The sequence below is a fragment of the Lampris incognitus genome, chromosome 9 (genome assembly GCF_029633865.1).
Source record: "Lampris incognitus isolate fLamInc1 chromosome 9, fLamInc1.hap2, whole genome shotgun sequence".
In the NCBI taxonomy this organism is placed as follows: Eukaryota; Metazoa; Chordata; class Actinopteri; order Lampriformes; family Lampridae; genus Lampris; species Lampris incognitus.
In genome coordinates this window covers 50816590-50841947 of record NC_079219.1, presented here as the reverse complement: position 1 = coordinate 50841947, position 25358 = coordinate 50816590, and the positions used below count along the sequence as shown (strand labels likewise).

Sequence of the window (25358 nt, the reverse complement as noted above, 5' to 3'; positions counted from 1 at the left end):
AGTAGGTCAATGGTACATACATATGTATGCCAGTGGTGTGTGAGGAGGGGACTATAGGGAGGAATTCAGAGTCCTATGCATTGCCTTTGTGCACTGCCTGTTGACACCTATGTCCTACTGGATTTGAACCTAGTTTTTTTTTTACACTTGTGTTGTCACCTGACTATATCCTTGCTTGTGTTGTATTAACTCGCAGATGTACGTCGCTTTGGATAAACGCTTCTGCTAAATGAAATTGTAAATAAAAAAAAAAATGTAAATGAGTGTCCCTTTCACTTAGTCAGTCTGGTCGGTGATGTGGTCAGTATTTTACTTTGACTTAGTCAGTCTGGTCGGTGATGTGGTCAGTATTTTACCAAACCGCAGACGCACTCGAGGCTAACCCACATGTGACTTGCTGGTTTTCTGCAGGGGCCCTCCACTCCATGCTGGGAGCCATGGATAACAGGGTGTCTGAGGAGGTAACACACACACACACACACACACACACACACAGAATCCGGTTTACTACTGGCCACTATTGGCTAGACATCTGATTGTACTTCTCCACACAGCAGTCCAGGTGTACATCCACGGGGGACAAATTAGAATGCAGTTAGTAAAACCTGGAAGGTTATTTAAATATCCCAGGAAGTTGAATCTGTTCATCTGGACACAGTGTTTAGTGGGAGAAAAGTTTTCCTCACCTGGGTTATTGAGCATGCATCAAGATGCTGCAGGTTCTCTGAATGGATATCGAGTCATTTTGCCAGGCCACAATACTGCATGTCATCTCTCTGTTCCTGTAAAGTAGGTGAAGAATACACTCCGTTCAGGAATATAACAGTTCCACCTTGCACTGGGGACACGGGGGATGTGCATGCAGATTTCTATCTGGCCACTGGAAACACTTTTTTTTACTTAGTTTTTATTTTAATTTCAACAACTTATACAACCAAATTCACATTTTTGCCTGCTGTTTTTTCCTTTTTTTCAGCTGTACCTATATGCTTTACAGATAATTTAACAAAAGGAAATAAAAAATAAAAAAAGGAAAACCCTTTACTTTAGCTTAAAGCATTAGTTGTAACAGAGGTATAAATTAAAGACATGAATAATTAAAAAAGGAAAGGAGGGGTCTGGGTGAGGGAGGGGAGTTGTGTATGAATGTGTGTAGTGTATGGGTGGGTGTATATGTTGGATGTGTGTAGTGTATGGGTGGGTGTATATGTAGGATGTGTGTAGTGTATGGGTGGGTGTATATGTAGGATGTGTGTAGTGTATGGGTGGGTGTATATGTAGGATGTGTGTAGTGTATGGGTGGGTGTATATGTAGGATGTGTGTAGTGGTATGGGTGTGTGTATATGCATAAACGGATAAGGTGAATTGGGGAGATAGATACATGTAGTATTATACAGAGTGTATACAAGGGTTTAGAACACTTCACTGTCTCAGTATAGCCATGACCGGGCTCCACGTGGTAAATATATGTTAATATATGTTAATAAATATATCTTTCTGAAGTCTCAAACAGTATGTTATGTGTTCCATCTGATATATTCCCCATACAGAAACACATGTTTGATAACTGTTGTAGATTCATACTGGATAAACCGTAACCTGGTACAGTCTGGACTCAAGTCACAAAGCATAACCTGTGTGTGTGTGTGTGTGTGTGTATGCGTGTGTGCGTGCGCAGGGGATGAAGGTGTCTTGCACACACTTCCAATGCTCAGCAGGGGCTTTCTCCTACCTGAGAGACCACTTCAGCCACAACTTCAGCGTAGACATGAGTCACCAGATACTGAACCTGAACATCAATCTAATGCTGGTAATACACACACACGCACACACACACGCACACACACACACACACACACACACACACACACACACACACACACACACACACACACACACACACACAGGTAACATAGACAAACCAATACAACCATGCACAGATAATAGCTTTTTACCAAAACAACATTTAATTCATGCTATTATCTCGAACCCCTCACATCCTGCTCATCACCTCTTCCAGCTCCTACCCTCAAGGAGGCGCTACAGGTCACTGTCCACTAAGACTAAACGCTTCACAAACAAGTTTTTTCCCCCTAGCCATCAGGACTCTGAATTCTTCCCTATAGTCCCTCCTCACACACCATTGACATAAATATCACCATTCACCTAACTTATGCGTGATGTGTTTGTTCCTGTTATTGTGTAACTGTATTGTTTGCGATAATGTGTGGTGTGTCTGTTGTTGTCCATGTTATTGTGCTGCAGAGTTTAATGTGTACCAAAAACAAATTCCACCGGCCTTGGTCGTGTGGGTAATAAAACAATCTAATCTAATCTAATCTTATTTATTTCACACACAAAAGCTTGCACACACAAACACATCAGCAGTGCATGCATACATCATATAAGACAGCTTATTCACACATGTACACACACACACACACACACACACACACACACACACAAACAAACAAAGAGCAGGTTCTGTTTATCATGTAATTTTGTGTTTCACCCAGGGCCAGGCTCAGGAGTGTCTCTTAGAGAAGTCCATGCTGGACAACAGGAAGAGCTTCCTGGTAGCCCGCATCAGCGCCCAGGTCAGCCGCTTGTCATCTAATTTTATGTACCTCAAAGTGCATCACGTGTTTTTTTACAGTGTGTTGGACTATGCTGGTGTGTGCTGTAAGAAGCCGTGTGCAGTGGAAAGCATACTGTACCTGTACTCAGGCTGTCAGTCCAACACCACACCAGCCAGTTTTTCTGATTCGCACACCTTCAGCCAGAAGGGAGGAAATTAACCTGTGAATTCAGCTGTTGGAGTGTTTAGTTTGAGTGACAAACCTGTATGTATTTGATCTGTGGTTCTCAACAGGGGTTTTCAAGACACCCCCCCCCCCCGTACAACTGCAACACTTTCTTCTGTGCCAAATATTCCAGCCTTTTAAATCAGGAACTATTCAGATCTGGCACAAAAGGAAACTAACTACCTTCCAGGATAGAAACCCAGCAGTATAGGGTTCCCCTGAGGACTGGATGAGAGCCACTGTAATAGAACCGTTCCTTTAGACCATTATCAGCCATGTGTGGTTGTTCTGTCTGATCCGCTGCAGGTGGTGGACTACTATAAGGAAGCCTGCAGGGCCCTGGAGAACTCTGAGACCGCCTCTATGCTGGGAAAGATACAGAAAGACTGGAAGAAACTGGTCCAGATGAAAATCTACTACTTTGCTGCTATTGCCCATGTGAGTCAGGGGTTGGGGATAGACCAATAAAAGGGAGTGAATAAAATAGAAAGGAAGGTTAACTGATTGATTTTGTGTCATAATGTGTGAATGTCTTTGTATGTTCCATTTACAACTGTGAGCAGTTGGGATTTTGAATATTCACTCACACACACACACACACACACACACACAAACACAATCTGTGTTTGTTTCCATTAGCTCCATATGGGGAAACAAGCAGAGGAGCAGCAGAAGTTTGGAGAGCGGGTAAGGCCAAGTTTCATATATCTATTTGTCATTTATTATGGATGTGTATTTATTACACTTGTCAGGCTGGTGTGGCTCTGACCCTTGACCTCCTTGCTATTTGTTTCTGTAAATTTTTTCTGATCTAGACACTTGGAGCTTATTTTATCCTTAGTCTTATTACAGGTCATTCTGGATACGGGTGTCAGGAAAAGTGACTATCATGTAAAAAGTGTAGTATCTTTTCACACTCTGTTGCTTGTTTCCCCATTCACTCCTCCTAATGAGATTTTCTACTTGGATCCCTGTAGCTAGCATACCTTCAGAGCTCCCTGGACAAACTCAATGAAGCTATCAAGCTAGCCAAGGTAAAGCTATAGTTTTTTCTTCTTCTATGTGTATACTTGGCCATTTTAACCTCCCTGTTGCCTTCAGTCATAAATACATATCAGCCAAATGCATTTGGAGGCTGAATATGAGGATTTTTAGGGGTGTCTTTGCCCTTTATTTCCTCTCTGTTTGTGACCCCTTTATTTTTTTTCTATGGAATATCCAGGGTCAACCTGACAGTGTCCAAGAGGCCTTAAAATTCTCCATGGATGTTATCGGGGGAAAGTGAGTCCTTCTGTCTTGTTGTCTTTGTGCATGCTCAATAATCCAGGTAAGAAAATCAGAGAAAGGAAGTTGTGTCCAGATGAACTGATTCAACTTCCTTTTTCTGATCATCTGTCTTGTTGTTTTCCACATATTCAAGGTATATTCATGTGTGGTACAACTCCTTCATTTTGTCTTAAATAAAGCAGCTGTGTTCATCCCACAGGTTCAGCTCTGCAAAAAAGGACAACGACTTCATCTACCACGAGTCTGTCCCCTCTTTGGAGAACCTGACCTCAGTCAAAGGTAGAAGGAGCTTGACAAATAACCTGTTTGTTTCTGTTTCTTAATGCCCTCATCACAAGGTTTTTTACTGCAGTTTCTTCTCATCAATCTGTTGTATTGAATACATTGATGGAGCATCACAAATTATTGCTGTGGTCTGTCCCCTTGTTGCTCAAAGTCCCGGTGTCCCTGAACACAGAATGACTTCTGATGGTGGAGCTGAGCACATGAGGGACTGTAGTATTACATTACTACTGGCAGGCTGTGTCTTTTAGGTTGACCAGTGATTGTAAAGCCTCTTCCGTACTGGCCTCTCCTCTCTGATTGAAAACAAGCTTTAGGCAATTTCACTTCACTAAACTGAACCCCCCCGCACCCTTTTAGGTGCACCCTTGGTGAAGGCCCTGCCAGTCAACCCCACCGACCCCAGTGTCACCGGACCGGACCTGTTTGCCAAGCTGGTGCCCATGGCTGCCCATGAGGCTTCCTCCCTCTACAGGTGAACAGCTGTAGTTTACGATTAAGCAAAGAGATGCATTATTGCCTGGATGACTCAGCTCCCTCGCCCACTTGACATTCCTGGTTATGCAATTAGTCTTGGATTCTTAGATACCATTTTGTGGATATTCTTAGACACTGTTAGCCCACCTATTATAAAAATAGCAGTGTGTCCCTTTTGTCTTATATGTAAACACCCCTCTGCCACTAAATCACAGTCTTTGTATGCGGTGTCCGGATAGCGTAGCGGTCTATTCCGTTGCCTACCAACATGGGGATCCCGGTTCAAATCCCCATGTTGGACATCCCTACAGAAACAATTCACTGTGTCTGGGGGTGGAAAGCCGAATGTGGGTATGTGTCATAGTTGCTGCACTAGCGCCTCCTCTGGTCAGTCAGGGTGCCTGTTCGGGGGGGAGGGGGAACTGGGGGAAATAGCGTGATCCTCCTACATACCACATCCCCTGGTGAAACTCCTCACTCTCAGGTGAAAAGAAGCAGCTGGGGACTCCACATGTATCGGAGGAGGCATGTGGTAGTCTGCAGCCCTCCCTGGATCAGCAGAGCGGGTGGAGCAGTGATCGAGACGGCTCAGAAGAGTGGGTAATTGGTCAAGTACAATTGGGGAGAAAAAGAGGGGGGGAGTATATGATTTGTTGTGCCTGCAAGTCCCAATTATTATGTATAACTACGGATGTAAAGTAGAATTGCTTTGAAAAGGAGCCAGAGATCAGTCACTGTACCCTGTGTCAGTAAAGGTGATGAGTCGGTCTTTGGTGATGATTGGGGATGAAGGTTACATTTCTCCATTTGCAGCGAGGAGAAAGCCAAGTTGCTGAGAGATGTCGTGGCCAAGATGGAGAGCAAGAACGAGACTTTGGAGTGAGTAGAGATGCTCTGTGTGTTAACTGTGCACATGACTTTGATATTCCTGTCTGCAAACTGTGATCCTGTCTCTTAACATTCAAACAAATTCTAACTAAGATAAATCACAATGAAGAGACATAGTTTTTCACCATTTTTGATTTTGGGTTTGGCTCCTATTAAAGGGAACACTTCCCAAAAACATTGTCAAATTTGTCAAAACATTTAATCTACACATTTTTACCCTTAGCAGTAAGGGAAACGTTTTATTCAGAAATACAAGAAATGGGTCAGCATTGTTTGCATCTGTTTAGAGAACAAACTGATAAGGGATTTAAAACATTCTTACATACCGCCCCCTGGTGTATGCTGAGCTCTCCTGTCTCCTCCTCTAGGCAGTTTATGGACTCCCTGGGCCTTGAGCCGGAGTCTGTGGACAATCTAGACATGTACGCTCATATCCCCACTGTTCTGATGGAGAAGTGTGCCGCCCTCAGTGTCCGGCCAGACACTGTCAAGAGCCTCATCCAGTCCATGCAGGGTCAGCTGAAAGACGCACACGTATTGACATGCTTGAACACAAACCTGCATACTCATTGACTCACATACACACTTACAATTCTCATGTATAAATGCACTCACTCGTATGAGTTACACTGGCAGATGAGCCAGTAAACCCTCCCTTATCACACCCACCCAAATAATTCTCACATGCATATACAACCACATGCCTATAGCTGCACATTAAATGTAAGTTAAGCAAATACACACGCAAATGCACACTCTGTCTTGTTATTTTTTTATTTGCTTCAGCATCCCCGCGCCCTGAGAGCAGGATAAGCGGTTTGGATAATGGATGGATGTTTTCATCCACTTTTGCATCCTTTTTTTCTTCAAAGTGCATTGAAACCACCCAATCTGTTAAGACTGGGTAGTTGAATCCACTTGTATTTTAATTCCATTTGTCTTGACACTCACAAAACATGTCCTTCCCACTGTGCCTGCAGTCCTCTCAGGCGTCTTCACCGATGTAGAAGCTTCTCTGAAGGAGATCCGAGATGTCTTGGAGGAAGATGAGGCAGGTGTGCAGGCCCTCCAGGAGGTGGCTGGGCCTACAGCTGCAGCCGAGGTCCACCCGCAAGCCCAGGCTCCAGCTCTAGCTGAGATCCGCAGGGACCTCGAGAAATATATGGAGGCCCATGAGAAGGCCAGCTTCACCAACACCGAGCTCCACCGTGCTATGAATCTGCACATCAGCAACCTGCGCCTGCTAGGAGGGCCCCTGGACAGCCTGAGAGAGGCTCTCCCCAGACCCCAACTCGCTGAAGGTTAGTGTGCATATGTCTTGATCATGGGTATGTTGATTTAAGGTCATTTGGAAGGCTGTATGGTGGGTGGGTGGGTGGGTGGGGGGGCAGTTTATGAGGCCTCTTAATCCATTTAAGAAGAAAGACATGGGCTAGCCCAGTGTTTCTCAAAAAGATTTTCTGGGGACCCGCTTTTTAAAAATGACAAACCATTGTGACCCAATTCACAATAGGCCTTATCAATAAAGCATGAGAAGAGCAAATTTGTGCATAAATGAAGATTCTTGACCATTGTTACTGCCATTTTTGCATCGCCTTATTGAATAGGTAAACCAGTCATTTTGAAGAGGTATACATTTGATAAATCACAATTTCGTTTTATCTACATGTTATTGAAAACATACACACATGTTAAATACTTTATAAATGGGACCACATAAATGCATTTAGTTAATAGGCTATCTCATTGTTTTTTCCTTCCTCTCATCAGTAAAACAATATACACATTTTAAATACTCTATAAATGAGACAAAATAAGTGCATTTAGGCGGGGTTAACAGGCTCTCGTTTTTATCCTCTCATTAGTAAAACAAACAGAATGTACGCCAGCCTTTCATATTAGATTCAGTGTCATAAGTACCATTATCCGAACAATACGAACATTCAGTATCAGAAACATGTTTCTTGTTGAAAGTTTTTTGAAATGCTCATGCCTATTATCAGAACACTAGCAGAGGTACCTGGCATTACCCGGGGAAAACGTTCTCACCAAAACAACCAACACGATCAGATCTTTACGATATAATCGATGATGAAATATAGGATAATTTATGATATGATACGTGTGATAAACGAATGTCAAATAAACAAATCTTATTAATCAATCCATTCATCAAGCTTCTTTGCCAATGTGTGTATTAATTACTCAGTGCTCAAGCGCCTCAGGGTAAACCACGTGTGTGTCTTACTATTTGGTGCTAGGATAGCATTGACAATGTTAGTGCAGTGCCTCCCTTGGCCACTGGAAGGATTTGCGCAAGTTTTGCCATAAAATAAACTCAATTTCGCAAATAAATAAAACATTTTACCTGGTTTTTGAAATATTATTTGAACTGTGCAATCCTTGGAAAGTGCTGATTCTAAAGATACCTTTCTTTTTGTTCTATAATGAGTATTTCTGGAGTTTTAAGCGAACATACAAACATACGCTCTTGCTTTATATATATTATAAGAATTATAAGATGTTGGCTTGTGTTTAAGTGCAGCTGTTGTCAAACAGTCAATTTGAAAAGTCAACAATAAATTCGGTAACCACATCAAGTCTATTCCATGTCAAATCTCATTAGTTCCATTATATGCTTTTTACTTATCCTGAATATTGTCACTTTAGGACTACTCCAAATATCCAATCGTGCATATTAATTTTATTTATACCTTGCTGATGTGATAGGTGGGCCTGCTTGCTTTTTAGTATTGCATTCCAGTCTGGTGTACAGGTGGAAAGTGCAACGTGCATATTGGGTAATTATTATAGCAGAAACTGTGAGTATGGTAGAAATACTAACTTCTCTTGCTTCTCATGTGGCTCAAAGGTATACTGCAGATACACATCTTGAATAAAAGACTATGTAAGAAATTCTGCAGATTTATTTGGAGATCCAAATAAAATCTCCTGTGACCCAGTCTCTGGGTATGACTGGGCTAGCCGGTGATGGTTATGGAAAACTACACAGCTTTGGATCAGTTGAGTGACTTTATCAGGGTTCCAGCTGGTAAGTTAATATTATGTTCATTTTTATTCAGAGGAGGTAGCAGGGCTGCAGTGTATGAAGCGCATCCTTGGGAAGGTACAGGAAATGAGGGAGCAGAGGAGCTCTCTAGAAAAGCAGCTCCGTGACCTCATCCATCAGGATGACATCACCTCTGCCCTCGTCACCACCGACCGAGCTGACATGAAGGTCAGCATAAACCGTATATTGTGCATTGTATTATACATGAACTTTTTTGATATAATCCAGAAATACATTAACAATTATGTCTTGATGCATGCTCAATAATCCAGGTAAGAAAATCTGAAGATGTCACTTAGTTGAGTGATGAAACGTATCTGTCAATAAACGTTGTATCCAGATGAACTGATTCAACCTTCTTTGATTAACAATTATGTTTGAAAAAAGTAAAGAGATGATGGCAGTCATGTGATGGTGTCAATTTATTGTAATTATGGACAGTATTTCTGTAACTTCAGTACATGAAGTATCAGCATAAAATACCATTTATCAGTAGCAGCACTCAGTTTGCAAATGGCCATGACCTGGACCAGAGTGAGGGAAATCAATTAAAGAAAGCACCTGATGATATGTTAGGTTGGAATGGAAAACCTCAATACACACAAATGTGGATGGTACTTGATTGGAGACACCTGATTTATAGCATCAGGTAGCATAACATTTTTTGACCCTTAGTGTGAAAATTTATTGGCTAATGCTTTACCTTACCCAACTGCTGTCCCTTCACAGCGCTTGTTTGAGGAGCAGCTGAAGAAGTACGAGCAGGTCAAGGTGTACATCGACCAGAACTTAGCAGCCCAGGAGAACATTCTGAAGGCCCTGACCGAGGCTAACGTCCAGTATGCCTCGGTCCGCAAAGGCCTTAGTCAGACAGAACAGCAGTGGAACACCACTGTCCAGACTCTGGTGGCCTCCTACGAAGCCTATGAGGACCTGATGAAGAAGTCGCAGGAGGGAAAGGAGTTTTACGATGACCTGGAGGCCAAGGCATCTCATCTGCTGGAGAGGGCCAAGACCTTGTGTCAGAGCAGGGCTGAGGAGAGGAAGGCCATTCTGGACAGGTAACAGAGCATGATGATTGGCAGGAAAAAGCAATTTATCCTTTTCCAGCGGATACTTTTGATCGATTATTGTCAGGTAGGACTTTGCTGGGGAAAAAAAAAATGATCCACAACATTTTATGTTTTTATCATAGCAGCCAAATGCAGTCCAGCTGCCTCTAGTAATAGGCAGCCAATTGAATGTTGTCCTCAGTAGGTAGCCTGAATTAAGTATACATTTGACAAGGTAGACCTGGCTGAGACTGTTGTGGCGCAAAATGCTGCATAACTGTCCTAAATTAATCTAGTTTTTTGTACACAAGTTGTATTTTCTGCTCTGCAATCAAACTGTTCCTCTGTCTATTGATGCTTAGGGAGACCCAGAAAAAGCCCCCAGCACGTCCCACTGCAGCCAAGCCTTCCCTGCAGCCAAAGGGCTCAGATGCTGACTCAGCCTGCTCCAGCCTGGAAGACCCAGAGCTGGCCCAGCTCAGTGCAGCCATCCTGGCGCTTGGAGGAGATCTTCCCGAGGAGCTGCGCAGTCTGCCCCCTAACATTCCTTCTCTCCCCACCAGCATAGCTCGTCTGCCTGGCCCTGAAGCATTTCTTCCACCTGGTGCCAACCTGGGTGGCAGCACTTCTCTGCCCTGGCCTGGAGCTCCAGTGGCTGGTCTCCATGGCCCCCATCGCTTCCCTGTCAACCTGCCCCCACCAGAACTCTTAGCACGTATCGCTCAGTTTCCTACCTCTGGGGCACTGACGACACAAGGACCTCTGCCCCGTGGACCACTCCCGCAGATTCCTCCTCAGATGCCCCCCCAAATTTCCGCCCAAGCATCAGTGTCAGGATACAGGCCACCTCCTCCTCAGGCCCCTCAGGCTTGTCCTGTTGCTCCTACACCAGTCCGCCTCTCCACCACCACTGTTGACAGCATCCAGACACCTATCCCCAGCTACACTCCCACCCCACGCCACCCTGTACCCCCACCTGCAGCATCTAACAGATACTCCGTGCCCGCACAAATGGGAGCCTGCCCCCAGTTTATGTCCCAACCAGGGATGCCCATGCCAGGCCCAACCCAAGTCCCTCCACCACAGCAGCACCAGTACCCCCAGCCTACAGGGCAGCGGCTGCCCCAGGGGTACCAGGCTGCCCCCAGGGCTTTGCCAGGCCCTCACCATCCTCTCCAGACCCAGCAGGGTTATCCACCTGGATACATCCCTCACCAGAGACCAGGCATGACTTCCCAGTACCAGCAGACGTTCCCTGGTCAACCTCAGCTCCATACCCAACAGGGCTACCAGCCACAGCCACAGATACCCCAAGGTTATCAGCCCTCGCCAGGCTACCTACCCCAGCAGCATCCCCAAATGATGCCAGGCTCCATGCCAAGGCCATCCCAGGGTCAGATGCCTCCTCACAGTGCACACCCTCAAATGCCCCCCACTTCTCAGCCCATGCCTCCTGCATCACAGCCCTACCACCACTCTGCCAACCAACAAGTTCCCCAGGGCATCCCTCATCAACAGATGGTGCCACAACAGCAACAGATCCCAATGAACCCCAGCAAACAGCAGATACCCCCACATCAGCAGATGCCAACTGGCCCCAGACTGCATATCCCTCCAACCAGCCAGCCCTTGCCCTCTACCCTACATCCACAGATGCCTCCTGTCTCACAGCCTCATATGGGCCCTGGCGCTCAGACCCACCTACCAAGGGGCCCCATGCCCCAGATGCCCCCTAATGCTCTGCCACCACACCACCACCCCAACCTTGGACAGCCCCCTATGCCCCACATGCCCCAGCAGCCTATGCGAATACCTAGCCAACCCCAGGCACAACCCCCTCACCCCGGGGCAGTAGTGTACCCAGGAGGGGCTCCAATGATGCCTCAGCAGCAGCAGCAGCCACTGGCTCCGCAACCTGTGCCTCCCCAACAACCTCAGGTTCCTCTACCCATGACTCATCCACAGCCCCCTCCAGTCTCCAACATGTACCCTGTTGGCCCGGGAGCTAGCTTACCGTCAGGTGCCCCACAGCAACCAACTCCAATGGGTCTGCATTGTTCGCAAGTTCCCTCTGTCCAGCATGTGATCCAATCCTCACCAGGGGGTCCTCCAGTTGCCCCAGCCCCCAACACCGTCCCTCCCTCCCCCTCTCCTTCCCCTGCCCCTTCTCCCTCTCCTGGCCCACCCTCTCTGGGGTTGACCCCCCAGCCCAGACCATCCCCAGCACCCACCCCTGGAGGTGCTGCCCCTCCTCCTCTCCCCTCCCTCTTCCAGCGCCAGAACTCCAGCACAGATGATCTCCTCTCTTCCAGCCCAGAAAGCCAGCCCGGAGGCCCCAAGGCCCCAACCAATGTTCTCCAACCCACCAAAGCTGACCCCCAAGATGGGGAACGTCGTAAGAAGAACTCCCAGGGGGTTCTCCTGATCCAAGGTGACCCATACCAAGCCCCTGAGCGGGTTGCCCAACTTCACGGAGAGCTGGAACATTACCGGGCCCAGGTAGAGTCCTTGGAGCACCCCTCTGAAAATGAGGGTGGCCTGTCTGTACTGGATGCCCGCTGGAAGGAGCTCCAAGACCAGCAGGAGAGGGATGCCCGTCAGCTGTCGATTGCCATCGCACGATGTTACACTATGAAGAATCGTCACCAGGATGTCATGCCATACGATGTTAACCGCGTAGTGCTGCGCTCTGGTAAAGATGACTATATCAACGCCAGCTATGTGGAGGAACTGTCACTTTACTGCCCACACCTTATCGCCACGCAAGCCCCGCTCACCGGCACAGCAGCAGACTTCTGGCTCATGGTGTACGAGCAGAAGGTATCTCTGGTCATCATGCTGGTGTCAGAGCAAGAACTGGACAAGGTAAAAATAAAGAATGGCGAAAGGAAACTGTCCCCTAGCTTCATCCCTCAGGATTAAGTAGAAAGTCACAAAATGCAAAAATGTTGAGGCAGTATAGTTTATTTTAGTTACAAAAAAAAAAATTTAAAAAAAAAATTAAAATCTAGTGTGCACAAAAATCTTGCAAAAAAAAAAAATTTAAAGAAAAATTGAGATAAAAAAATGATTGAAACCAAATATACTAGTGAGCCAAATAAAAGGGTTCTGAAAAAATGGTTTTCACTCGTGTTTTTGTAATAAAAAGAAAAACAAGCTGCTGTGATTCACAACAACATACTTCTGGTCCATGTAGTGGAAGAGAGTTACTATCAACTCTGCAACTTCCACTGTGTGGTCCACGCTTAAAAGTCCTTTGTCTTAATGAAACATGAATATTGATGGCTATCAAGTAATTCCAAACAGTGACAAAATCTGTAATAATGATCTGTAATAAGTCATGACAAAATCTGGATTAGATTGACTCATCAAGAATTATACATTTTTCTATTCAAAGATTCTTAGTTTTCAATTTTTAAGTGGATTCTTACTTGGTTTTTTAATAAATTTAATATTTGTCTCTTTCTGTTTTGGTTCCTTCACTATTCACTCCACTTCTGGTTCCTTCGCTATTTCCTGTCACCATGGCGACCTCCATACCCGTGTCTCTAAGGGGAAGGTCCTGCGCTACTTTCCAACAGAGCGTGGACAGCAGCTCTCTCAAGGACCAATCACGCTCACCCTGACCACACAGAAAACTACGCCCACCCACGTGGAGCGCATGATCAGCCTGCAGTACCGTGACCAGAGTCTCAAGCGCACCATTGTGCACTTGCAGTTCACCTCCTGGCCCGAGCTGTGAGTCACCATGTGTTCATTGTAATCTTTACAAAACTGTTTGTAGCGTAGTTGTTGTGCACCTGTCATTATTTAAAAGAATTGATGACGTGAACAGATTTTGCAGCACAAAATTAATAATGAGCCAGTGACTGGTTCTAAGAATCAGAATCATGTTTATCGGCCATGTAGGTTTGCACATACATGGAATTTGACTCCCGTTTCGCGGCTCTTTGTGTACTTAACATAGAATAACAACACTACAACACAACAATCTTCAGGTATATACACACACGTATTGACTTATACAGGAGAAATAAAGAGTTGTAATAAGTCAAATCACATTAATTTGTATATCCCAAAATTGGTTGGGTCTCAAGAGGGTTTTTATCTTCACATTAAATTTTCCAACACAGGTAGATATATAGCACCCCTTAATCCAGTGGTGCCCAACCCTGCTCCTGGAGAGCTACCATCCTGCCTTTTTTCATTCCAGCCCTAATTTAACACACCTGATTCTACTATTTACCTACTGACCAAGACCGTGATTAATTGAATCAGATGTGTTAAATCAGGGTTGGAATGAAAACTGGCAGGAGGATAGCTCTCCAGGAGCAGGGTTGGGCACCACTGCCTTAATCGTTAGATCCTCAATTCAGAAAAGGGAAAATCTCTGCAGAATATCTTTTACAGGAAAAAATTGGAAACACCTCATGAAAAGCATTAGAGGATCCCTCTACAGCCACAGATAACCCCCTCCCCCTTTTTTTAAATGGGTGGAGGGTGCGTGCCTCTACTTTCAAATGTAGCACTACTACACTGTTGACGTAGGCTAGTAAAACCACGAACACACAAGTTTAAGTGCATCCCTAATTAAGTATGGTCTGTTTGACGGGTCTGGAGATATCAGTCTTCTGTAATGGCTCACTGTTTTCAGTTCTATACTGTATCGCTATACAAAACCTGATCAGTATCCCAGTGTAAAAACCAAAGGGTGCTGGTGTTGTACTACAGCCATGGCAGGCCCAGAGCGGGTGCAGCGCAGTATTCGTGTGCTTGTGCAGCCAATACAGATATAACAGTGTTGTGCCTTGGAAAAACTCCTTTTGCATTTCTTTTTACCAGGGGTCTTCCTGACAGCAAGAGCAACCTTCTGCATTTTATCCAGGAGGTCCATGGACACTACCTCCACCAGAGGCCATTACACACACCTATCGTGGTTCACTGCAGGTGAGTGTGTGTAAAAGCATCAAGCATCTTCCCCTGTTCAAGATGTAAGTCCACTAAGGGCTGGGCGTCAGGGTAGCGTAGCGGTCTATTCCATTGCCTACCAACACGGGGATCACCGGTTCAAGTCTCCTTTTTACCTCCGGCTTGGTCGGATGTCCCTACAGACACAATTGGCTGTGTCTGTGGGTGAAAAAGCCGGATGTGGGTATGTGTCCTGGTCGCTGCACTGGTGCCTCCTCTGGTCAGTCGAGGTGCCTGTTCGCGGGGGAGGGGGAACTGGGGGGAATAGTGTGATCCTTCAACGTGCTACGTCTACCTGGTGAAACTCCTCACTGTCAGGTGAAAAGAAGCGGCTGGTGACTCCTCGTATCGGAGGAGGCATGTGGTAGTCTGCAGCCGTCCCTGGATTGGCAGAGGGGGTGGAGCAGTGACCGGGACAGCTCGGAAGAGTGGGGTAATTGGCTGGATACAATTATGGACCCAAAAAAAAGTCTACTGAGGGCTGGCCAATAAAACAAATGGTCCTAGCAGAGTTCCTCTCATGTCTCTTGATATGCAGATGCGACTGACAGATGAGACTGACAATCGCCTCTGCATGACGCTACCTAACATAAGCCCCATAGTAACCTACATATGTGAAGTAGTGCATTCAGTCGGCCATCGTGAAACTTTCCATAAGTGTGCTCACTTGCAAAACGCCACCTCAGCATCTCAGCCACCGCTTCACCCTTAGGGAGCGCTTTTCAGCAGGAGAGGATGAAACATCAGCCCTGTTTACATTCAAATGTTACGTGAATTTAAAGTGAACGTTTGAAAAGTTTCGTTTTCATCAGTTGTGTCTATTAGAAAGGGAAAGAAACGGCTGATGGGTTTTGCTTGTCATTGGATGCATTGGAGAAACTTGTCCCCATTGCTTTATCGCTTAAAGTGAGCATGAGTACTTCTGTTTGATATTTAGGCTTTTTTACCCACAACTACAGTTACCTGCCAGAGAACAGCTCTAAAACTAGACTCGTGAATTTTAAGTTTCATTTTAGTAGCGTGTTGTTTTTAACTTGTAATGTCTTAACAGTCTCAGCAGACACGTTTATCTAGTAAACTGTAAAAGCACTGAGGACTGTAAATGATTGTAACACCTTCTAATGTTGCCGCTTTTCCTTATTTAAAGATACCCGTTGTGTAAAACGATAAGACCAAAAGAGAATTTAATTCCCGCTTGTCTTTAAAAATGTACTGTGTTCTACACTAACTGCAGTAATTACACACATATTCAGGAAATAGACTGTGTTAAAGTGTTTCACAGACAATCAACTTTCTTGAATATTCAACTTTAATTCAAGAGCAAACGTAACCCTTTTAATTCTTACAGCAACAGTCATTTTGTAAATATTGTAATAAAAATTGTCATCTGATGAGAATTTTAATTATGCTACCATTTCAAGTCAAGTCAAATGTATTCCATAAAGCACATTTAGAAAGGACCCACGGTGACCAAAGTGCAGTACACACCAGAGCAGGTAGCTGAAACACAAATACAAGAAACACCGACATAGACAACAAGGCACGTAGCTCGTAGGCACGAATAAACAACACATGGACATCGGCACGAGCCAGAAACCAGCCACTTCAGGAGGATTGAAACCCTGGTGGAGTGGATAGAGGGGCAGATCTGGTAGGGAGGGGGATGCTGTTCCACAGTCTAGGGGTTGCGGTCACCCCTGAGCTTAGGTTTTGCTCGTGGGACAGCCTGGAGACCCATGTCAGCTGATCTGAGGGACCTGGAGGTGGACTGGAGGGTTAAACAGTCTGCAATATAGGAGGGGGCCAGCCCATTTAGGACTTTATAAACAAACAGGAGACCCTTAGAATCAGTTGTCTTCATGCACGCTCAGTAATCCAGGTATGAAAATCACCAAGTTGAATCAGTTCATCCAGACACAACGTTTATTGAGAGAGGAACATTTCATCACTCATCTAAGTGCCCTCTTCAGTCTCAGTAGGGACAATAACATCATCATCCTTCTGGCAGACAAAGGCAGATGCACTGTTGTATTAAACCAGACAGACTATCATGAGAAAGTTATGGTGTTACTCAGCGACATAAACACTTATGAGCCCCTGAAATGAGATCCAGGCAGTGGTTACAAGAAAAAGATGATAGATTGTCTGAAGCTGTTAGAACAGGACAATGCTATTGACAGAATTTTGTACCACAGATCATATTCAGGGGAAGCTACAGCTAGTCTGTATGGGTTACCTAAGATACATAAACAGGATGTACCACTATGGCCTATTGTTTGCATGATTAACTCAGAGACCTGTAACATCTCTAAGTTTCTGGCATCTATTCTTAACCTGTTGGTAGACAGTAATGAACATCACATTCAGAACACTATGGATGTTGTGGACAAGGTGAGGGACATCATTATGGAGAGGGATGAAACAACGGTCTCTTATTATGTTAAGTCTCTCTTCATGTGTGTTCCTGTTGATGAAGCAGTGGAGGTAGTCCGTATGAAATTACAAAACGACCCCACCCTTAGCAGTAGGACCACCCTTAACACTGACCAAGTGTGTCTGCTCCTGAAGCTGTGTCTTCAGTCCACATACTTCACATACAGGGGGCAGTACTATAGGCAGAGGCATGGGTGTGCTATGGGTTCCCTAGTCTCACCTGTAGTGGTCAACTTGTCTATGGAGGAAGTGGAAAAGAGGGCTGTGATGTCCTATCCAGGGACACCACCAAGCCATTGGTTCAGATTTGTAGACGACACCTGGGTTAAAATTAAATCTCAGGATGTGCCACATTTCACCGACCACATTAACTCTGTGGACACCCACATCAAGTTCACCAGGGAGGATGTGAAAAATGACAGGTTAGCCTTCTTAGACTGTGAAATTGCAACTGGTGATGGGTGACATTTGATTGTTGATGTTTACCGTAAACCAACACATACTGATCAGTACTTAAGGTTTGACTGTCTTCATCCACTGGAGCACAAACTAGGAGTCATCAGGACGCTGTACCACTGAGCTGACAACAGCCCCACCGACACAGTGGCCGGGGAAGAAGGGGAGAAATCCCACATTAAACAGGCCCTGGTTAAGTGTGGTTATCCTAACTGGGCATTTGTCAAAGCCAGGAAGATGCCCAAACAGTGCACCAGCCGATGCAAGAGAGGAGAAGGACCACAGCTGCCTAAGAGTAAACCAGTGGTGATTCTGTATGTGGCGGGGGTGTCAGAAAAGCTGAGATGTGTATTTTCTGAACACCGTGTCTCCGTTGCTTTCAAACCCCAAAACACGCTGCGCCAGTAATTGGTCCACCCCAAGGATCAAGTCCCCGGCACAAACAGAGCAATACAGTGTACGCTGTTAAGTGCCAGGAGGATTGCCGTGACTTGTACATTGGGGAAACCAAACAGACGCTGGCCAAGAGGATGACACAACACAGGAGAGCTAACACGTCAGGCCAGGACTCCACAGTCTACACCATCTACAGGCCAGTGGCCACTCTTTCAAGGATGAGGATGTGCACATCCTTGATAGGGAGGAATGCTGGTTTGAACGGGGGGGGGGGGCAAAGAGGCCATCTATGTGAAGAGGAAACGACCATCCCTGAACTGAGGGGGGGCTAAGAGTACATGTGTCACCATCTTACAACGCTGTGATTGCAACTATTCTCCAAACCTCTGTGAATAGTACACATGGCCATTGAAACTCTAGTTAATGGTCATGGCAATTTGCATATGAAACTGATCGTTGGTTTCGGTCGTTGTGCTACTATATTGTTTATAAGGGTGGGGGTACCTGCAGTCAGCTGAGACTGAAGAGGTCACTTAGATGAGTGATGAAACGTTTCTCTCTCAATAAACGTTGTGTCCAGATGAACTGATTCACCTTTATGTGACTTAATTCTGAACCGCACAGGCAGCCAGTGGAGCGAGCCCAGTATAGGGACAATATGGTCCCTCTTCCGGGTACCTGTCAGGACCCTGGCTGCAGTGTTCTGGACCAGCTGCAGGTGGGACAGGGATGACTGACTAATCCTAATATACATGGAGTTGCAGTAGTCCGAGTGGGGGGACATAAAAGTGTGGATGACTTTCTCAAGATCTTTAAAGGAGAGAAGCACTTTTATTTTGGCAAAAGTATGAAGCTGGAAAAAACTGTCTTTCACTGCTGCGTTAACTCGCTTGTCAAACATGAAGGCAGAATCAAATGTCACGCCAAGGTTTTTGACAGGATGTGTGACAGGTTACCATTTCCAGCTGTCATCCAGCTCGAGGCCTCGTTTTTACCATTACAGACTGGAATTTTTCCTACCATTAGAGGAAAAAAACGGTAATATTTTTTGAGAACGGTAGAAAGTCTTTCTTAAGGCCTGACCAGCAGCCAACACTTAAACCATCAAGATGAGATCTCCAGCTTCCCTCAGATGATGAGCAAAACACTGGTTCTGTTGCCTTGCAAGGTATCCAAGTTACTAAACCCAGTCAAGCTTTCTTCATGATAGTCATAAGATCTAGACCACAAAATCTCCCATGTTGCTTTGCAAATTGAACATTGGCCACTGGGAGAGTTGTGTTCATAACTATCGTCTAACACCTTCCAGACCATTGGATTAGTGTGTTGGGTTGAGTAAGCTAAGAGGTATTTAAGCCTTCCTCTGTTGTGTGTGTGTGTGTGTGTGTGTGTGTGTGTGTGTGTGTGTGTGTGTGTGTGTGTGTGTGTGTGTGTGTGTGTGTGTGTGTGTGTGTGTGTGTGTCTATCTCAGCTCTGGTGTGGGCCGCACCGGCGCCTTCTGCCTGCTATATGCGGCACTGCAGGAGCTGGAGGCAGGAAATGGGATCCCGGACCTGCCAGCACTGGTGATGAAGATGAGACGGCAGAGGAAGAACATGCTACAAGAGAAGGTCAGACACGGGCACAGACAAACACACAGAGATGCACAACACGCATGGATAACCAACTAACAAACACAGTAATGCATTCAGACACACAAAGACACATTTATAGATACCGATGTACACACACTTGCGTTAAAACACAGATACACAAAGACTCATATACAGAGACTTACAGAGACTGACACATTCACAGACAGAATCAGCATGCTGAACTGAGTCACTGATGTTACCTAAGAGTCAGACCGGTCCTCTGGATGTAAAAATGACTGGGTCTTGTGAATTACAGCAATCCTCTGTCATGTGACAATGACATCACAAATATAGTTGTCATCTAATTAACCAACAGTATAACAAATCAGTCTCTAAAATACCAGAGTGATTACATTAGGAACTATTAAAGCCCTTATTGTAAACCTTCTTTTTCTCTTTAGCTGCACCTGAAGTTTTGCTATGAGGCGGTGCTGAAGCATGCTGAGCAGGTCCTCCAGCGCCACGGGATCACCAACGCCACCTGCAGCAAGAACACTAATACCGCAGCAGCCAAGGTGTGACCCCCTGACCATACAGATCAGATGAGAACAGGAAATAGATCAGCACGAGTAGTTTTGTCGACCTTACAAACAACCACGCACGTAACGTGCACAGAAACTGAAAGCGGGAGCAGAGAATGAATGTCACATTCTGCATCTGCTGATGTTTGTTTAACAACTTGCCAGGAAAAATGGAAATATACAGATGTCTGAAATGTAACATGTCAAAAACAAGACGCTAGCCAGATTGATTCAATCTGATCATAAACCTTCACCTGCCCATCAGCCAGTAGCTGCAGGTCCAGTTTGCCTCAGCTCGAGTCCAAGACGTGAGGTCGGTCGTTGATGTGGTGTCACAGAACCTTAACCAGATCCATCTGTGGGTTTTGTTAAGACATTAACTGAGTCCATGTTAACTTGCCTTGGATGAGCTACAGCATCCCTTGTCCTAACCTTAATGTGAACACATTCAAAGTACCAATTTCAGGTTGTGCAAAAAAAGATACCTAAGGCAATATTGTAGACCAAAAAAGAAAAAATGTATAAAAGTCATTATTTCAGGGTTAGTTCAAAAGAACGTTTAAATCTCCACTACATTATTACTTCTTCTTTTTGTGCTGATATTTCAGCCTCTAAATCTTGATTCACAGCTTTGTCCTGTGTCCTGCTAGGTCACAGGCTGATCAAAATGCTCGGTCCTGTGTTCCACTCTTCATCATGGGCTTTAATATGCTGATCACATTAAAGTGTTAGTTGTAGATGTTTCCTGCTGCAGCTGAGACAGTAGATGTTTCTCTCCCAGCAGCCTCAGGTTAGACCTGTGTGTCTTCACTGGTAGGTAGCCAGTCTGTGTTGGCTGATGTCCAACAGTTTAATTTGTCCACCGTGTTGACTTGTGGCCTCTTACACAGGGATTTTATGAGCTCTGGTCAGACCAGGCATACCTTCTATTAATCATCAGTACAGGAAGTCCCCGGGTTACGAACGAGTTCCGTTTTTCAGATTTATGCTTCGAAGCCATGATTATGAGGGTAAACACACAAAGAATTTAAGTGAAAACACAACAGTGTTTACGCAATCCAACTTAAAATGACGATGACGGCGTGGCGTTCTCCCTCGGGCCGACGAAACGCCTAAAACACGCAGCGTTTTGAGCATTGTTGCAAAGTAGTCCGTCTGTTCGTTAGTACGAACCATTGTGCGTAACTCGATTTTTTCAAAATAATAGGCTTTACGGAGGTCGGTTCGTAAGTACGGGTGTTCGTAAGTTGGGCGTTTGTAACCCGGGGACTAACTGTAGTCGTCAGTGTGCTGGAGATATTGGTAGTGTCTGTCCATTTTTACCTGTATGTGACAGTGTAGCTCACTTGAGACAGAGCCCACCCTGTATGTAGAGGGTCTCATTAAAAGGATCCGTAGTCTGTAGTGAAACGAAGTGTCCTTGAGCCTAGACACTGAACCTCGACGTGGTCGTGATAAGATGAATGACGATAGTGTTTATTTCTCTGCAGCCTTACTCCAGACAGGAGTCCCAGCAAGACATCGTCCTCGGGGGCGACATGCCCATTAGCTCCATCCAGGCCACTATTGCCAAGCTCAGCATCCGGCCCCCCAGTGCCACAGACTCAGCCTTTGACTCTGATGCCCCCTGTGGCCTGGAAGAGCAGGACGTCGCCACTCCACCTGAACTATGTGTGGCTGGAGACTTCCAAGAGCCATCTCCACCCAGTGAGCCCCTACCCCCCTCCACCTTCAAACTGCCCTTCTCCTCTCCCCCCACCTCACCTGCCAAGGTTTACTCCCCACCCCCCAATGGCGTAGATGCTGCATCCCCCTCTTCACCCCAAGCCGCCAACCACCACCCGGTCCCAGAGGCTGAGGCCCCTCCCCCCTCTGTGCCAGCCCCCTCGTCCCTGGAGCTGTTGGCTTCTCTGACGCCCGAGGCCTTCTCCATGGAGGGAGGAGGTAGGGGGAAGCAGCGCGTGACCAAGCAGAGCTTCCTGCAGCTGGCCGAGGGCCAGGGCCTCCACGGGGGGCAGGCCAATGAAGGGGACGACCCCCTCAGCAGCCTTGATCCCCTTTGGAGCCTCAACAAGAGCTGAGGGCCCCACGCAGATGGCTAGGGCTTTGTTTTCTCTTCATGTTCATGGCCAGAGCCCAAACCGATCCTTTTAACCTTTAGCACCCGGCCTGTAGCACTTCCTAGTCTCTAAAAAAAAAAAGAAGCTTAATCGTGGATATTATGTGGACTGCGGCTGACAGTTGATTAGTTGCACCTAGTGCCTCGCTATGAACAGTAGGTTGTTTGGAAGTTGGAGGAAATCTTAAAACATGTGCACAATCTCACACATTCCCCCGCCCCGCTGATGGCCTGCGCTGCTGGGACCAAATCACTGTGCACCTTTCTTTCTGTCGGTTCTGTCGCTTTTTGCTGCTTTCTCCCCCCCGTCGGTGAGAGATGGAATCATATCTGCACTTCCTGCCCCGAAATACAACTGCTAGAGAGCCAAGTTCCCAGTATGCAACGCTCCTGCTCTCACAGCTGTTCCAGGTTTGGACTAGGATTCATTTTTTTCCTTTCTTTGATGACTGGATGATTGTTATTGTGAGGTTATGCACGTAGGCCACATCCACTTGAGTCACCGTTATGCTAACACAACAGAATACAAATCAGCACGTTTTAACAAGTTGATTATTTTCCTCTCGCCTGTAACACTGTAAATATCTTTAAGTAAATAAAAATTAGAACATGGCAACTGTCCATGTTTTTAGTAGTTTCTTTGCTTCTCGTCTCCACACTATCATACTTACGTAGCTCTGATTAAAAAAAAAAAAAATTAGTCGACAACTCTTGTATCAAAGCCTCTTTTATTTCTTAAAATTAGTACAAAGTTTGCAAAATGGTAAATGACATTTGTTAGGTCCACGACTGCCTGTGTACATCGTAGCTAAGTGATGAAGAGGGAGAGGATGAGAGCAGATGTGGGAATCATTCAGTTTTCTGATGATGGGAGCAATAGAAAAAATATGAATTTTAACATTGTGGTGCAACCATTTTGTTTCTGAACTAAAAGAAGAAAAGATTTTACGTTGCCCGACTCAGAACTAAGGCTGTATAAAACCTCTCAAAAAACGGATATTATTCTAGTCTGCGGTTGACATATAAGTTGGTTTTACAGGCAAAAATCTGAGCAGATTTTAACTAGAATTTCTGAGGCAGAACCATATACAACCTGTCAGGCAGGAATGAGTGGATCTTGACAGCAACCGTTTGAGTAACTAATACAGTCCTAATGGAAGAATTTCATAACTGTACTATTCACTCCAGAAACCACCCTATCTCCAAGTAAGACATTAAATTCACATTTCCAGAAAAGAAAGGAGAAAAAAAAACTTACTAGACAATGTATTACTAGACAATGTAATTAACCACTTCTACAGCATTTTGGAAACAAGCCCCACAAAAATTTAATTGCAAGCGGCTTTGACTTCCAGTTTGTCCTCCAGCTGCAGTGACATGAGCATCTGTATGTCTGACCGCGATGGTTGCTTTAGACTTCCATGGGTTAAAGTCGAGGGGTTTGTAAGTTAAGAGTAAGTCATGTTAAAATCACATTTAACAACTCGTTTTAAGTGGAAAGGATGCCCGTGTGCGTTCGGCTGTTTTGACCTTTTTTAAAAGTGCTTGACATGACTGAGCTGGTGCTTCAGTGGGACATGATTTTGTGTTGAGATGCTGTTGGCTATGACTGCTGGTTTTACGTGAATTATTCCATCTTGTCATTACATTCACTGGGTGTGGGCGACTGATTTACTACATTCTGTTGGTGCATCGTAGCTTTTCTTAAGAAGTTCGGGAACAAATGAACAAAGTGGACAGGACTGAATGCAAAATCAGCTGTGGCAGTCATTTAGAATGGGACCTCAAAATGCTGGTGAATTGTACCACTATATATATATATGTCCAATTTCCCCTCGGGGATGAATTAAGTATTCTGATTGTGATATATGAGAGAGAGATAATATGATAGAATATTAACGGTGGTTGACTAATAGTTTCCAGGTCAAAAGACAGAGAGAGAAATTTGGAAAGAAATCCAAGTCTTCAACAGAATAAATAAAAAATTCTTCCAATTATCCACAGGGGTACCTCAAGGGTCAGTGCTTGGTCCCCTCTTCTCAATATATACCTCCTCACTTGGTGCAATCATCCGCTTCCATGGTTTCTCATACCATTGCTATGCTGACGATATCCAGCTCTTCCTATCATTCCCGCCAGTTGACCTCACAGTCTCGGCACGGATATAATCATGCCTTGCTGATATCTGCATGGATAAAAGAATGCCACTTCAGCTTAACCTATCTAAGACTGAGCTCCTTGTCATCCCAGCCAGTCCATCCTTACAACAACAGATCAATATCCAGGCTCAGATCAACCAAACTCATGCCCATAAAATCTGCCCAAAACCTGGGTGTCATGATTGATGACCAGCTAACCTTTAAGGTTCACGTGGCCGATTGCCCGGTCATGCTGATTTACCCTGTACATCATCAGGAAAATTAGACCCTACTTGTCTGAGCATGCAGCACAACTCCTGGTACAGTTTCTTGATATATCACGCATTGTGTACTGCAACTCCCTACAGGTCTCCCTGTATGCACTTTCAAACCTCTGCCTATGATCCAGAATACAGCAGCACATCTGGTCTTCAACCGTCCCAAAACAGCACATGTCACTCCACTGTTCATATCCCTCCACTGGCTCCCAGTTACTGCCCGCATCAAATTCAAAACCTTGACGCTTGCTTACAAAACAGCAACAAAAACAGCTCCTGCCTACCTGAACTCCCTCATTCAGGTCTACACTCAGTCCCACTCAATACGCTCTGCCAATGAAAGGTACCTGACACTTCCGCCACAATGGGGCCCTAAGTCACTAGCCAGATTCTTCTCTTCTGTAGTTCCCTGGTGGTGGAATGAGTTACCAAACTCTATTCGGTTCACTGAGACCCTCTCCATCTTTAAGAAGAAGCTAAGGGCCCAGTTCTTTCACGAACACCTCCCCACCTGATGGTATAAAAACAAAAAAAAATCGCTTCTATGCACCCTA

At 45.3% G+C, this 25358-nt stretch overlaps 1 protein-coding gene across 1 annotated transcript in view; it reads left to right on the top strand.

The window, feature by feature from the left end:
- Positions 1-23088, top strand: part of ptpn23a (protein tyrosine phosphatase, non-receptor type 23, a) — a 32793-nt gene extending 9705 nt beyond the window's left edge. The window contains exons 5-24 of the mRNA XM_056286156.1: positions 412-461; positions 1680-1811; positions 2518-2598; positions 3112-3243; positions 3445-3492; positions 3783-3839; positions 4028-4086; positions 4292-4371; positions 4735-4849; positions 5665-5730; positions 6108-6253; positions 6720-7040; positions 8823-8977; positions 9539-9870; positions 10224-12726; positions 13415-13599; positions 14704-14808; positions 19586-19724; positions 20150-20263; positions 21760-23088. Coding sequence (XP_056142131.1) covers positions 412-461; positions 1680-1811; positions 2518-2598; positions 3112-3243; positions 3445-3492; positions 3783-3839; positions 4028-4086; positions 4292-4371; positions 4735-4849; positions 5665-5730; positions 6108-6253; positions 6720-7040; positions 8823-8977; positions 9539-9870; positions 10224-12726; positions 13415-13599; positions 14704-14808; positions 19586-19724; positions 20150-20263; positions 21760-22350 — 5411 coding nt within the window. The 3' untranslated portion in view covers positions 22351-23088. The remainder of the gene's footprint in view (positions 1-411; positions 462-1679; positions 1812-2517; positions 2599-3111; positions 3244-3444; positions 3493-3782; positions 3840-4027; positions 4087-4291; positions 4372-4734; positions 4850-5664; positions 5731-6107; positions 6254-6719; positions 7041-8822; positions 8978-9538; positions 9871-10223; positions 12727-13414; positions 13600-14703; positions 14809-19585; positions 19725-20149; positions 20264-21759) is intronic.
- The last annotated feature ends 2270 nt before the right edge of the window (positions 23089-25358 follow it).